Genomic DNA, 16,607 nt, shown 5'->3' with positions numbered 1-16,607 from the left:
TTGTGCTTTTTTGACTAATTTGGAGGGTAAATTTTACAACACATACCATTCAATCACTTAGTTATTTTAATGTAAATTGTTTGAGATTCTAAGTGATTGCATTGTATTACTTTAGAACATGGTATATGGTGTATTTTTTTTTGCTAGCATATTTATTTTAACATTTATTCGTATTAATATGACTGGAAACAACTCAGTGACAATGTAGAGAAACTTTTTAAATTGTTTCTTATTAATAACTAAAAATTTAGCATGCTGAACTCATGAAGAAAAGATTTATCAAAGAATGGTTTGCACTTAAAACTCTTCCTGATGATCATGTCCTTCAAGATCTTCGAATACAAAATATTCTCTTGCTATATTTAACAGACTTAAAATTTTAAAATTTCCTGCTTTTTCAGAATGTAATCATTTATTTAACTTTGATTGATGGTAGGTGGAGTTTTGCAAGAAGATACTTATTACTGTGAAATAGAAAAGCAAAATATAAGAAATACAGTTCTTTCTCCTTCCAAAGTCTTTCTCTGGTCCAGAGGAAAGAGATAGGAGAACAAAGAGATAATCCAAGAATTTGTGCTCAAAATAATCTATTTAGTAGCTGTAAAAGGTTGCCATACAATAGTTTTTGTGCAATTTAGTAAAAACATGGTAGTCTGTAATGTGATAATAAAGGCTGGAAATAATGAAGAAAGACACTGAACAGTTAGTGTTAATTCCTTCAGTTAATGAAGAGAGATATGTGTGCATGTTGCTTTTAATAACTGTAAGTGATGCATTAGGTTCATGTTAACCAGCCTCAAACTAGCGGTTGAAAATTCTTTGTTTCTGAGATAAAGAATGTCATTGTTGTCTAACACATTATTTGCTTTTCATCTGCTAATCTTAAAATGAAAAGATGCTGCTTATCTCATGGGAATCTTTTACATAGGGAGGAATAGAGCAGAAAACAGACTGGAGATTCAGGAATGGCCATTTAATGTATAGAAGAATGAGATTATAATATGAACATAATGTAAGAAGTGAATTGATTGCCTCTTCGGTGATAAAAGAGATATTTTTAGAAGAATTTTCAATATATCCTTGGCTCCTGTCTCTTCCCCACGCATGCTAGTTTTTACTAACAGGCACGTAAAGCCTTAAAGATTTTGACAGTATGCTCATGTTTTTATAAAATGCTTTTTCCAAAAGGTTTGGAGGGGTTAACTAGACTAAATGGGCACAGAGTTGATGTGATGCAATAAATAAAGATTTCCATCTGGCTACCAGCTATAGTTGAACAACCACAAAGAATATGTTGCAAAATTTTATATTTACTATAAATGGTTCATCTACATTAGCATTACAGTTTACATCAGGAGTGCACTTTCAAAATGAATCTCCTGGTCATTCGCACTTACCCTGCCTTGGTTTGCTGAGTGCACAAACTAGATTCCTTCTGGATGAAACTAAACCAAAAGATGCATTCAGTAACTCAATGAATGTGCTCCCACCACTAATGGGCATGCAGTCTACAAGCCTAATCTGGAACTAGTCCAAAGTAAAATCTCCTGAAATATGCAGTGTGAATGTTGAGTCCTCGGTTCTACCTGTTTCACTCTATAGAGCTACTGCTACTGTACAGCATAACACTATGTGCTGATGTAGACCTAGTAAAAATCTCCATTGACTGAGGAATTATTGATTCTTGAAACTGCAATCTTGTAACAGAACCCAAAGAGTTTGCAGGAAGGAAGAGCATTCCCATGGCAAATGGTGTTCTATCTGAATTAACTTCGTCTCTTTCTAAAGAGTAGATATACCCTGGGGAAGATACCCCAAATAAAGTTACTATTTCTATGAGCAAGCAGACTGCAATTTAGGAAAATGTGTTGCTTTAGGGGAAAATTCCAGCTACATAGTCAAGTTTGAACCTCTGCCTGAGAGAATGCCCTGTACACATTCAAATTCACGTGAGTCTGAGTTGTATGTCCTGTTGATCTCAGAGAATTGGAAAAAACCCAAGGGAATTTGTTGGAGAAGTAAATGAAATGACACTTAGTTTGTAGCTGGCCCTCTGGTTGTTGTTACTGAATGTTAAGGATGATGCTTAGAACACTAAAAGAGGTAAGACTGAAAGAAACACAGGGCAAAACTGCATCATTTTGCAGGAGAAGAACTTGAGTTAAGACAAACTAATATTTTTCTGAAGTAATACTTCAGTATGAGGCAGGAGTTGAGGAAGTCTCTCCTGATTCCCAAGAGCTCAAGCAGCAAACAGTTGTCACTGTTGTCAAGCTTGCTGTTGAATGTATGTGGCATATGTCTGTGTCAGTTGGCTTCTGTTCACTTTCTTATCCATAGAGAGCACTATTGATTACTGCCCAGAAATATCGGCATCCCACGCTCCACCACTACCCAGGTCTAAGCCTAAAACTAAAAAAGCTCTGCTACCACCAAAAAATGCTATTGCTGCTTCCACCACCACCAGCCATAAGAGTAATGAAGCACCTCATGCTAAAAAAAAGGGAAAGGCTCCTGCTAAGCAGTCTCCTCTCCCACCTCCCAAGCCAACAAGTCACAGTGCAAATCGAGAAGCTGGTGAGTACTGCACAGGCAGTGCCCGTTACGGTTGGTGCATGTGCATGGGGGTGCTTGGCTTGGTCTTTTGATAACTTTTGCTTTTGTAAATATTAGTGTATAGAAGAGCATGAATCTGATGTGTTTTAATTAGCTCTCCTCTGAACTCTTGTTCTGCTGTCTGCAAACTCCCCAAATAATGGACAGATCACTTTGCTATCTAAAAAAGATGCACACAAGACCAAGCACATCAGAGACTATGCTGTATTGCCAGTTAAAGTGTGAATGTTGGCAACAAAATGACCCAGAGAACTGTTAAAGAATCAGCAGGGGAAAAAAGGTGACTTCTGAAACCAAATGTGTCTGGGTTTCCCCAAGGTAAAAACTATTTTGGGAAATGGTATTGCAGTAAATTTCTTCTGGAAACATCTACTCATTCAATAAATTTGACAAGATTACAAGATCTCAAAGAGGTGAAGGATAAAACCGTGAATGTATCTTCAAAGACTATTGAGTAGCTTTTGTTTTAGCTGCAAGAATAAATTATAACTCAATAGAAATGGCCAGGCATCTGTGGATTGACTGGCTTTCTATGATTCTAAATATGCACTGGAAATGGAAAGTCCCCATCATCAGATACAGCAAGTATCACTACACTTTTAAACTAAAATTTAGCAAAATTAAAGAGATTTTAGGTAGCTGTCTTCAAGGTACTGACCTCCTCAAGTTTGAACGGTTATAATTTAGAAGATTACCAAAATGAGAACACCCAAATATAATTTAAACACAAGTGGTATTATGATGAAAGAACTGTGTATGTATCTTGGCCAGCTTATACAAACCTTATGTTTTCAGTCCTCTTTCAGTCTTTCAAAGTTCTCAGTCTCCCCAGTTTTCTCTCTAAGTGTACTTATTCATAGCTTGTACGTTTTGGCAAGTTTTGTATTTGAAGCACACAGAAGAGGACTGTTTAGAAATATTACAGGACTGCTGAAGTTAAAATAATAACTTTACCATAAAATATCCATTAACTTGATATTACATTATTACTACATCAGCAGACCACAAGAATAAACATTTCGAAAAGCCAGAATTTGCTGCTTGTATTTCAGATTTAGATAGAAAACTCAGTTATTCCAAGGTGAGGGAACTATATAACAGTAAACCTTTTAGAAATAACCCATTCACATAAAGAAGATATTTAGGCCTGTTGTTGGAAACAAATTCTTAGGTATCTATCTGAGCTGTTTAATTAAAATACACATAAATTCCAGATCTGTCTTTCAGTAGCCTTTCTGAAATTTCATGGGATGCTTGAGACTACGTGGGTATAAAATACATCAATATATCCCTTGTCTAAAATAGTGCATATTCTAATAGTAATTTCTTTGAACATTAAAGTACATTGCATTCAATTGAAATAGGGTTACACTTAGTAAAGAGAGCTTCCTAGAAAGCAGTAGTTAGTACAGGAGGTTTATCAGATCCCCATGAAAGTGAAGAAGACATGATGCAGCCAGTGATACCATCCCATGAAGGAGGACAGGAATATAACTAACTGAACCATAGCTCTCATGAGGCATCACAGAAGGCTATTTCAAAGTTGAAACAGTAGATTTGGGAGGAAGGGGGCTCAAACAGAAACATGGATCTTTTCCACAAGACAAATAATCATCACAAAAAAAATAAATTAATCAAAATTCTAATTTTCTAGTGAAAGAAAGATATGACAGAAAATTGTCAGCCAGCCCAGTCAAAAGCAACAATAACAATAGCTCTTTTGACCTAAGGGAAAGTGGGAGGAAATTTTCTCCAGGAGAATTCTTACAGGTTTCTGCATCTGATTGCAAGTCCAAAAAGGTTCTGAGGGTAGTGAAAGTCTTTTATTCAATGGAAGTATCTTTTGACATTTTCCCCACGATAATTATAGCATGGCTGTATATTTGTATTATGCTGGAGTTCTTAAGTCAAAGCATGTAACTGATTTCGTTGACTTTGAGCCTGTGTTTAAGTGCTTTGCTGGATCAGAACCAGAGCCTTTTGTTAGTACCATTCTCCTCTCAGTAAGTTTTCTGCTAAATAATATGCAGCTTGGAGCCACCATTATTTCCACTGCAATTATGGATGACTGTCTATAATGTTTGTTTCCTTATGATCTGCTGGTAAGTTAGTCAGTGATTTGTAGTTGATTGGTAAGATTAGTGCAGTATCAGTAGATTCTGTCTTATGCCCTTTACAGTTGCCTTCTGGCACAAAGAAGGACAACGATTTGCCTGAAGCCATGAGTTTCTACAGATTTTTCCAGATGTACTGAAAGCCACACAGCACTCTAAATGTTTATAAACCGTAACATTCTGCTGCAGAAGAGAACAGTATAATGTATCTTTTTTATTATTTTCCATCTTTGAGATCAAGAACAGTCTAACTGTGGAAGCTATTTTTATATCAAAAGCTTATTAGAGCCAGTATCAGTATTTTGTTTCTATCCTAATCTGCTAGTGTTTTGTTTTTATTTAAATGCTTATAGGTAAAATAGGCCTTTCAGCAGTTTTCTATTACAGCTTTCTGTTTTACTCAGAAAGCTTAGCTGCAAGGCTGCTGTGTAAATTTTTAATGACTCCATTTATTCTCTTGAGATTAATGCATTTTTAGTACAGCAGAAGTGTTTGAGTTGGATGTATTTTGATGAACTGAATTGCAAGATGGTTGTTGTTTGTTTTGCTTTTTAAATCAATGTCAGAAGTCTGAGCTCCCAGTTCAGATGATGAATGTATCATCACAGCAATCAGAAATGTGACTGGAATGCACATGGGCATACCAGGCTAGTTAAAATTTCTTGCCAAATTGGGCAGTAATTGCAGTAAAGGTGCAACCATGTATACTTCAGTATGGTAAATATCATAGAAGTAAAAAGCGGTGTTACTGGTGAGCCTGTACAGCTATTTTTAGAACCTCATTTCACTACATTTTTGAGGCTACCAGAGTTTGTCACTGGTAAGGTAAAATAGCTCCAGTTCATATGGGAAGCCTTCAGTGCCTCTTCGTTATACATTTTGTTTGTGCAAAGCAAGATCAGTGGATTCTGCTTCCATTGAATTGAATGCCCAGCTGAACTTGCAAGTCTATCTTGTTTTGCTGCTGCTCTTCTTCTTACCCTTAAGTGAGAAGACACTACTTGCAAGAACATTGTGAAATCATAGAATCACAGAATAGTTAAGATTTGAAGAGACATCTGGAGCTCATCTGGTCCAACTGCCTGCTCAAGCAGAGTCAGCTAAAGCAAGTTGTTCAGGACTGGGTCCAGGTGGATTTTGTGTATCTCCAAGAATGGAGGTACCACAACCTCTCTGGGCAACATATTGCACCACCTTAACAGTGGAGAAGTGTTTTCTTATGGTCACATGGAATTTCTTGTGTTTCAGTTTTTGCCTATTTCCTCTTGTCTTGTCACTAGGCACCACTGAGAAGAGTCTGGCTTTTTCTTCTTTATACCATTCAGTCAGATATTTCTAAACATTGGTAAGATCCCCCTGAGCCTTCTCTTCTCCAGCTTTTCTCAGCCTATCCTCATATGAGAGGTGCTCCAGTCTTTGTAGCTCTTTGCTAGACTTACTTCATTAAGTCCCTGTCTTTCTTGTATGGAGGAGCCCAGCACTCTGCCTTAGTGCTTGTAAAAACAGACTCCCATCCACAGGGATGATAAGAGTTTAAGTGATGCCAGATCCTTAATCATAAAATGATACAGGTTGGAAGGGACTTCTGGACCTGAGCCAATTCCACCTCCCTACATTCAAGATTCAGTTTCAAAGCTAGAACCAAATTTCAAGTAATCTGAAACCACACTTTCATTACTGAGAGTGTGTTGGTTTCAGTGCTAATTTAGTGAATTCCTACACCTCTCTCCTCCTCAGTCACTTTCTACACTGTCAGTGTAGAAAGGTAGGATCTTTTATAGAGTAGAAACCTAATTTGGGGGTCTCTGATTTCCTCCTGAGGAAGCCTTCATACTTGCCCTGAGTCTTGTAGAAAGTCAGGAAAACTTTAGCTTCTAGGAACTGAGCTTGGGTAGAGAGGTAAACAGTTTTCTCTATTGGCAAATTATTTAACCCAGGCAGTAAACACTTCTGAAAGAACTACATTTTTTAGATGATGTCCAAACAAGTTGTAAGGGTGCTAGAGTGCTATAAACAAACTTTCACCCATTTCTGAGGTTGATCCCATCCACTATTCCTGGGCAAGTATTCATCATTTCAGTTTTCCAACCTCTAAAGCTGAAATATGAACTATAATATTTACTTATCAAGTGTATGATGAAGGATTATAAAAGTATCAAGTGTAATTTTTTTCATTTATTTAAATAGCAGTATGCAAAACGGTTCATGCAGAAATGAGGCGAAAATGGTATAGGTGCAGGACTGTAAAATGCTTTTTCTTTTCATATTTTAGCTAGTTCCTCTCATGCAAAAAAACCACCAGTCTCCAAGTCCTCTTCATCACCATCTCCTTCGTCCACATCATCTCATCCCAAAGCCTCTAAGGAGACTTCCAGCAAATCAGGCACTTCGGGGACTTCCAGGGGCAAGAAAAAAACTGGGAAACAGTCAGCTCCACGGACAGCACCAGATGGGGCTGCTTCTTCCCCCTCAGGTGCCACACCCGACAGGTTAGAAGTGAAATCTGAGCAACCTTCCATAGTGATTTCTGAAACCGAGGATGTAGACCAGCAGAGCAAGCTAGTTGTCCCACCTCCTCCCACTGCTGCCCCTCCGCCACCTCCACCTCCAGCGTCTTTTCCTGCTGCAGTCAATCAGTCCAGTGTCTCAGATTCACAAGCTGCATCAGACAGCTCCAGAACAGGGCCATCCATTGCTGGATCAGATTATAAACCTCTTCTCCAGACTGAAGACGACACAGATGAGAACCTGAGCAGTACAGGCCTAGATGACAGTCCAGATGCTAGAGGAGAAGACATGGAAAGGTAAGGCTGTATTGCTGTAATTGATAAGTAGTATGGCTCACTGCTAAGGAAGTCAGATTTCTAGTGTTATCTTGACTTAAGGAATGCTGAAGACACATGAGGATTTCTTATTTCTTCTGCTGGCTGGCTCTGAGAAGAAAATCTGTGTGCATTTCTTAGCAATCCAGGGCAGTGTTGCATTCCAGTACATTTTTTCCATGACAAGATCTTTGTGCCAGTCACCTGTAACACCCAATGTTTCTTGAGAATGTCGTTTGTTGTAACCTGCCTCCTGCATTGCCTGACTTAATATGACCACTGTAGTCAACAGCTCAGCTAGGTAGCAAGTAACATTTTTATTTCTCTCTCATAAAAGCAAACAAGAATTGAGGCTTAATTACAAGGGTTTTATTTTTGTTTTTGGATATCATTAAAAATCTCACTACTAAAGCTCTCAGTTGTAAAGTAAATTTAGTTGGATTTACTTGCAACCTTTAAAATGACATTTCCAGGCTTTGCTTACTAGATGTTTGGTTTGTCACTGCCTAATAACTTGTCTAAGCCTGACATACCATAAAATCAAGTTAAGAGCAAGGTCGTAATTACCTTTTTTAAAACAAAATAGTTTGCAGCAAAAAAAGCAACTGGCTTCTTAATCTGTTTTTTCCTAGCTACAGGAACCAATGTCTTTCATAGTGACCCGAAAGGGTTTAGTCTAGATGCTAGTGGCCTAGAGAATTTCCCTTGAATAGAGAAATTTTTGCGAGTACGTGTGTGTGCCATTATTAAATTTCTATGCTGGCTTCTTTTCCCCTTGCTCTACCCTTCATTTACAGAAAGGACTTTTCCGGTGCTGATTTCCATGTTCAGCAGCAATAAAATTGTGTTTGCAATAGTCATGCTTACAGGATAGGGAGCTTTATATTCCCTTCCACTCTGAGACTCAGTCATCTCACCAACATAATTAGCATACTCTTCTGTTCTTACTAGCTGCTATGTACTGTTGGTCCCATCTCTCAAGAAATAAATAAAAGCACTGATTTCTTTATGTAAGCTTTGCAGCTCCTCATTTTAGACTGTTGGTATCTTTTTTCCTAATACATATACATACATATATATGCACACATACATATAACATACATGGTATTATATGTACGTGTGTTATTTTTTATATACACGTTTAGAGAGAGAGAGAAATCAGTCTGAATAACAGAGCTTTTATTTTCATACTTGCTTGTACAGTTTGTCTCCCTTTTGTGTTCCATGCTGCTTCTGTTAGTGTAACATCATATTTGCTTATGGATTAACAGACTGGCTACCAGAGAAGATGAAGAGGAGGAGGCACCTAACCAAATACATGATGAACCAGGGGAGGAAGCTTCTGAAGCTGCAGCCACTCCTGAGAGTAGAAGTAGCAGAGAGAGCCACAGCAGCGACTCGGACTCTGATGGACCCATACTCTACACAGATGATGATGATGATGACGATGACGATGATGATGATAATGGAAGTGCTGAAAGTAAGCCTCTGACAAGAAGAGTGGCCACCTTAGAGTGTATTTAATATGTGTATTTGAGCTGGACTGGGTCAGAAGTCCTACTAAGCTGCTGTGATTGCATCCAGATTGATAATTGGAGCTCTCTAGTTGTGTGTAGTTCAAAGACACTTACACCCAGCCAGTTTTTATGCAGCTGTTCTGAAGTTTTAGCCTGCAGGGGAGCAAACACTTTGGGTGGGACTGCTAGTAAGCACATCACTCTGCAGATGACTGTGTTCCAGGATTTGGTATTACTGCAGGGCCTCCTGAGGTGCAGTTGCAGGCTACCTTTTGCACATCGCAGTTTGTGAGTTTGCCTGGCCCATGTTAGTGCAGAGTAAAGAGACAAGGGCATGGTTGCATAAGATAACTTTAGGCGAATTAATGTTTTGCCATGACTGAGAAATGAGTGTCCTACTTCTCCCTTCCTAGATAACTGTGATTAGAAACATGCTGAGGCCAGTGCAATGGTGGGAGCAGATCAAGCATTGCATATATAGGAGTAGAGGTCGAAGGAGCATGTTCAGGAAAAAAGAAGGGGATGGAATAAGACCTCCACATTTGGGCATCACTGAGCCATTCATTTGGCTCATCCATGTCATGAACCTCTACCCTTACAGCACTTCTACTTTTACACCAACCGGTGTGAATTTGAATTGAGTTACACTAGAGATCACAGAGTTTCTTGTGGGAATGAAGTGAATGAAGAGGTTGTTTTGCAGCATCCCTCTGCTGTCAGTTGGAGTGGTTGAACCCAGAGCATCTAAGTGGCTTGGTGTAACATAGCTGCAGGTTACAGAGGAGCACACTCTTCTGGAAGAGCTAGCTCTCACTAGGCACAGATCCTAGCAGCTTCTGGGAGCCTCTGCAGGAGCCCCAGGGCCAGGTTTAAGGGTGTAACAGTGTGAGCATAGGTTGTGGTGGACAACACAAGAAACCCAGTCAGCAGCCAACTGTCTGAAAATCATTTGTTCCTCTTTGATCAGAATGCTTTAAGCATTGTAGCATTTTTGCAGAAAGAGCAAATCACAGTGGATTACTTCGAAGTTTATAGTTTAGAAATTTCAGCTGGATGTATGACTATATCACCACCCTGACTTGGTAGACATCCTTGCTGTTGCTGGAAGGGGTTGTCCTGCTTAATTCCTGCTCCCACCTATTCATTCTTCTCTGAGACCAGCACTCATGTTTTTTTTTAATGGTGGCTGTTGTCGAGCAGGTTTTCAACTGAATCAGTTCTCTGATCCAGCTCCCCAGCAGTTGCACCAACACTAACACTGGAGCAAAGGAGGTGGCAGCAACAAGAAGTTGCGGGCAGAAAGAAGGGCAACACTATCTGTACTACCTGCAATGTGGCTTTATGCCAGAGTAAAATGGGAGCTGAACCATGGCTTGACAGCCTTGCCCACAGCTGTTCAGGAGGAAGCAGTGTACTGTGCTTAGTTAAGAAAGCCTGAACACAGAAGTGCTGTGCCTGATTTTTGTATACAGAAAGGTGATGAGGGAGAATAACATTTTATTTGTTTGGCCATTGGTCTGGCTGAAGATGAAGAGCCACATAGCTCAAGAAACTGAAATCTTCTGTAGTTCTGCCTTTGGTTTGAATATGAAGTGAAAATTAATGTATTCAGACAGCAGCACAGCATCTTATGAGAAGTGAGTTGGGAGCCTTGCATCGTGAAAAGTCCACCAACATAGAGCATATGCAGTGCCCTCAGTCAGAATATCAAGAGACAAGGGACAGACTAAAAGCCATGAAAAACATACTTGTTTCCTTGGCTTGCTGAAGCTAATGCTGAGAAAATTGAATGGCTGTTGTCTTACTATATCTGTTTTGTGGATAAACAGATCGCTTCAGTGCCTGGGAGTTCATGCTTAGAATACTTTACAAGCCCAAAGAGCATTTTCTAAAAGGTATCTTTTAATTTATGAATTAATCAATGTTAAGGATGAAAAGCATTACACCAGAACTAAGTGGTGTTAACTTGAAAAAAATGAAAAGAGAAGAATTATAGAAAAGATGAGAGAAAGAGAATAAACCATTTAAGGCTTAAGAAAAAGAGCAACAGTTTGATGATGATATAAAATAGGGAAATAAATCAACCTGTAATGTATCAAATTTCAAAGACACTTGAGTGCAGATTTCTCATTTTTATCCTATCACATCACAGATGACAAGTGATGTTTGTAAAACTACTCTATAATTTTGGTTGCTAGCTTTCTCATGCAAATCCATCAACTTTTTATTGCTGTGAACTGAATTGAAATTATTTTTTTTTCTGATATTAATTAAAATTCCTCTCCTGCATATGGGAACAAGGCAGCTTTGGGGATGTATTAAAGTCCTTGCTCAGAATTTGTGTCTGTAATCTAAGCATGAATGAAGTAAATGTACTCTCCTTCTTTCCTCAGGTTCTTTGGCAAGTAAAATTCGTCGCAGGGATACTCTTGCTATCAAACTTGGCAACAGACCATCTAAGAAAGAATTGGAAGACAAAAACATCTTGCAACGTACATCTGAAGAGGAGAGGCAGGAAATCAGGCATCAGATTGGAACAAAACTTGTGAGGTATCAGTTGCAATGTAAACATGGTTTTACTGAGTAGAGATGAGGGAAGAAACTAAAGAACATTGGGTTCACATTTTAAATTTGGCCTGATACATGCTGCAGGATCTTTATGATAGAACTGGCTGGAGAACAGTATTTTTATTTCTCACAAAGTTTTTGTTCTTCATGGAATAAAACTGAGAGCTTTTGAAATGTTAAAATAAAGAGGAAGAGAATAAGACTTAGTCCAGAACAACCAATACTATGTCGTTCCTGACGTATAGAGTCTGTCTTTGTGTCTTCCTTCCTTAAGTCCCTCCCCATCCTCATTCTGCTCTCTAAATGTTTAATTATTCATATACTAGTTCCAACAAAAGACACTAACAGAGACTGGCTTTGTAGACCCATGTTTAGTTTGCTCACCTCTGAGCCATGCCATACTCTTAACTTTTATAGGATATGTGTTACTCTCTTTTTCTGGACTGGAGAACATTTCATGAAAAACAGCTAGTTTTGACTTGTACTTTCCAAGTTTTGTTAAAAAGTTCTTCATGAATGTTAATTTGGGTTTTCATAGTTCTCTGAGAAGAGACTACAGTATGTCTGGATTTTCCCAGACCTGTCCTTTTTTCTTGTGCCTTCTTTCTTGTGTTTGTTAAAGGTTTCCAAATATTTGTTAGTTCAGTCAGTAATATTACAGTACAGAAGTACAGAAGCCCTATATCAGCACTTAGAACATGAACTGACTTATTCTGTGAATTGAATATCTAGCTGAGTAATTTTATTTAATTCCCTAACAATAAGAGTGATGCATCTATTGTGTAGAATCCATGGGTCATTTTTCTTCTACTAATAAAGCATCACGGTTGTTATCACTCATTTCTTGACCAAATTCCAGCTCTGGTAATCACATCCTACTTATCTGTCTTCTTTCTGTGACTTAAACTGGACAAACTGCTCTTTGATTCCTGTCTTAAACTGTCTTGTGTAGCATTGGTGGTTCTGCAAGAAAGCTGGCACATTCACCACATAGTATTATTTTGATGTTAGGCAATAATATATGTGGACCAATTTCAGGACCCTTTACCGAGCTTGTGCGCATTACAGTTTCCGAGTTGTGTTCATGTTTGAAATCACAGCCAAGTTTAATGCATATTCTTTTAAAACTCATAATGTTGTAGTCAGCACTTGGCAGTATAACAGTGCAATTCAAAACCTACTGAAACCAATAGAAATCTTTCCCACGATTCGTGGTTAAGTGTTGGATCAGGTTTTAATTTTGGAAATTCCTACAATGTGGGATCGACCACTTGTTTTAAACCTGCCTGTCTTTTCTTCAAAATCTGAAAATCACAGCTACACAGTAGAAGCTTTGTACATAATTTGATCTAATGTTGGGTTGTTAAAAAAAAAAAAAAGAAAAAAGTAAAAAGGTCCAGTGTTAAAGTAGTTCTTTGCCAGTACTTCCCCACTGTGTAACTGAAAACCACTCTCTCCAGAGCTGTTTTTTCCTCACCTGCTTTCCACACCAGAAAGTCCACACTTCAGAGTTCAGCTCCATTGTCCCATTTCGTGGCCTGCCACCCGCTTCCTCTGCTGCCACTCATACCACCCGCTTCTTCCCCTTGCTGTCTGAGGGTCACAGACATGCTAAGGGTTCTCAGAGCGTGGCTTGGATCTAATGGGTTTCATGAGGTGAAAGATACAGTGAATTGTGTGAAGTTGTGCTGGATGGAGAGGCTGCCTTTTGGGACTTTCAACTTTAAGACAGGTGCAAAATTAATTTTACTGTTTTAATTCCTCTTGCTCCTTTTCAGCCCCAAATGAACTTGCTTAATAAATATAAGGACAAAACCAATCATGTTCTCCACTATACAAATAAGAGAAAGATTACCTCAGATCTTTTCTAAAATGGTAGTTTTTTTCCTATAGGTAACTTAAAAAAAAAAAAAAAAAAAAAAAAAAAAAAAAAAAGGAAGAAGAAGTTTTGATTAAAACTGCACGATTTTAATATGCATTGCCATCAGTGAGGAATATGCATCTTATAGTTGTTTTAAAAAATAGACTGTAAATGAATAGGATTTACATTCAGACTATCTAGGAATAATTTTATGATTACACAGCTTATCATAATTATGATGCATGGGGACAAAAAAGTTCTATGAACTCTTTCATAAAATTATATTTGTAAGTGGAGAGTTAAAATTTGCTAGCACCATTTCTGTAATATTATGCAAGTTCAGTCTCTTATGCGTTCAAATGGCAATAATTATATATATTAAAACAAATGCCCACTCAGTACTGAGCTTACATGTACACACAGATAACTGTGTGGAAATTATCTGTGTAACTGAATACCTCTGTTGTAAAGGAATAGCATGGCTACATGAGAAACTGTTACAAATCATAAGGTTCTATTTGGATCTGGTTTTAAATCAGTTGCTTACTTTGTTCCACAGGAGACTTAGCCAGAGACCTACAACTGAAGAGCTAGAGCAAAGAAATATCCTAAAGCGTAAGTATTTTATGCAAATTTAAACTACTATTTACTTAGAAAGTGAGCACAATGAATGTTGGACTCATATGGAAGCCTGATCATTGTTACTCTGTTAGTTTCATAATGGGACAGAAATGATGCTCTAGAAAATAACATGTCAATGCTAGACCTATATGTAAGGCGACTGTGAGAAGTGCATATATTCAAGATGCCAGATTTTGCTGGTCATAATCCCATTTCTTGAAGCTGATTCCAAAGACCAGTAATGAATTAGATACTTCCTCAACAAGTAGTTCTAGGCTGTTTAAACTTTCACGTAACTGTTATGAGGAGGAAGACAAAGTATTAGGAGAAGGTGGGATATAAGGAAAGGTGAAGTAGAAAGAGGAGAGATGAAGTGTTCAGAGGAAAAGGAATAGGTATATGCCAATTACTTGAGCAAGTTGGCCTTCATATCCCCTCTTCACATAAATGTGTTTATCTTCTTCTGTACTGAAACTTGCACAGGATATTCTCACTGAGTATTTTTCTACTAATGAAATCCTTCCTCAATGTCCTTGATGAAAAATTTGAACCTATAATTAAAATAGCCTGGGGCAGAGGAATGAAGAACATTGAATGTATACCCACTATATCTACTCTCCGATTTATTTTCATTGCTTTTATTCTTAAGCTGACTAACTCTTTAGAACAGACATTTTTTTGTCTTCTTTTATGAATGCATTCATAATATGTATGTTACCTAAACACATACTTTAAGAACTGCCATGGCAAGGTCCTTCTAGCCCTATGTTCTTTCTGCAAGGGTGGCTAGTAGTTGATGCTAGAAGTATAAGAAGTAAATGATACAAATATTTCTAAGGAAGCAAATCCACCTGGAAGCCTTTCACATATAGCAGCAAATCCCCAAAAGCATATATTCATGAAGTGTAAGAACTTTTCACACTGGTGTAGCTGAAAGAGCTATAGTATTGTCACTTCCAGCAATTGTTCAATAAAGATAGGGTTCATAACCTTGTGCACAGCATGTTTATGATGATTTTCTAATGGATTATTTACCTGGTAAAATCCATGGAATGATGGCAGCCTCACCTGCTCAGGCTAGCAAATCAAGGAGAAATGACAGTTACTGGCTTGCAGGCAACCATTCATGCTAGTTAAATCCTGTCGCTGTTGTCTGAGTTCTCAAAAGCCAAATAGTGCCATGTTTTAGCCAAAAGGGGGAAATTACAGATTAGGCATAATGGTGCACAGGCGAGGGTTCAAGAGATTCCTATCCAATATATAATCTGAATAGACTTTCTATGGAAATAATTTCTGAACCTATATATCACATAGTCATAAAAAGATAAAATGTGAAACATGAATGTATTTTCTATGATACACAGCACATGCTGTCCTGTGAGACAGCAGTAATACAAAGAGAGGTTTAGTGTTCATGGCTCGCCACCAAGCTGGGAATACCAGCTGCGATTCCCTATTGCAATCTCTAGATAGCTAATTTAGCAATATACCTGTAATCTATTTAAAATCACCTTTTCCATTTACTACTTTGCAATAAGTAGCTCAAAATCTGAAAGTAGTCAATACTTTTCTTCTGCTGTTTCAGCTTGTTTACTTTATGCTCAGTACCTCTTCACTGTTCTGCTGCTGCTTCCGCGAGTCTGTCTTAAAGGAGCAAAGGAGAATAAAAAATAATTGTGGGAAAGCAGAATTATTATAAATTACAAAAAATAGCAGAATAATTGATGACATATAAAATCCAAAACTGCTTTCTGCTCATTACTGAGATACATAGAATATTTTGAATTCTTTAAAAAGATCATGAGATCGTAAAAAAAAAAAAAAAGAAAGAAAAAAAAAAAGAAGCCAGTGTTTTTGGTGACAGTCTAACTCAGAGCCCTTTAACGGCACAAGTTCTCTCAGCTCTTAAAGCATTTGTATATTTAGCATAATTACTACATTCCGTTTCTGTAGATCATTTGAAAATGCTTTTATCTTTTAAATGCCTGTGTTGTTATAGGCAACCTTCGTGAATAAATATGGATTTGTTTCATAAAGCTTAATTCCTTCTATTTTTAAGCAGTGGATGGAGAGAAGGGATTTTATTATTGCATATATGTAAACTACAACTGCTGGAAATTAGCATTTTGGTAATATTTATTATTAGACTTCGAGGATAAACTGAGTGGCAAAGACCCAAATGTTTACTTCAGAATTAAGTCTAGTCCAAATCTTTGAGGAGGTTCAGAAAAAAGTCACTTTTTTTGTTATTTCCACTTAAAGTGAGGAAATATGTGTTGCAAGAATTTTGTTTTGATAATATTTTCAGATAAACCACTAGTTACTAAAAATCCTGTGACTGAGTCTAACCACTAGGCTTATTTCTATAAAAAAATTTGAGATAAAAGCATCCGGACTTCTAATTCTTCCCACACTAAAACAAAGAAGTTATAATAAGTCAAGAGTTGCTTGAAGATGAATAGATGAAGTCCTGTGTTTTTAACACAGA

At 37.7% G+C, this 16,607-nt stretch overlaps 1 protein-coding gene across 3 annotated transcripts in view; it reads left to right on the top strand.

Annotated features, from left to right (window-relative positions):
* Positions 1-16,607, top strand: part of PHACTR2 (phosphatase and actin regulator 2) — an 89,022-nt gene that overhangs the window by 59,730 nt on the left and 12,685 nt on the right. For all 3 annotated transcript variants that reach the window (XM_062572441.1, XM_062572440.1, XM_062572442.1), the window contains 4 exons: positions 7,003-7,534; positions 8,824-9,032; positions 11,463-11,619; positions 14,058-14,113. In XM_062572441.1, coding sequence (XP_062428425.1) covers positions 7,003-7,534; positions 8,824-9,032; positions 11,463-11,619; positions 14,058-14,113 — 954 coding nt within the window. The remainder of the gene's footprint in view (positions 1-7,002; positions 7,535-8,823; positions 9,033-11,462; positions 11,620-14,057; positions 14,114-16,607) is intronic.

This window comes from Rhea pennata, chromosome 3 (assembly GCF_028389875.1).
Source record: "Rhea pennata isolate bPtePen1 chromosome 3, bPtePen1.pri, whole genome shotgun sequence".
Taxonomy (NCBI): domain Eukaryota; kingdom Metazoa; phylum Chordata; class Aves; order Rheiformes; family Rheidae; genus Rhea; species Rhea pennata.
Note: the sequence above shows the minus strand (reverse complement) of the source record. Positions and strands in the feature narration are given on the sequence as shown.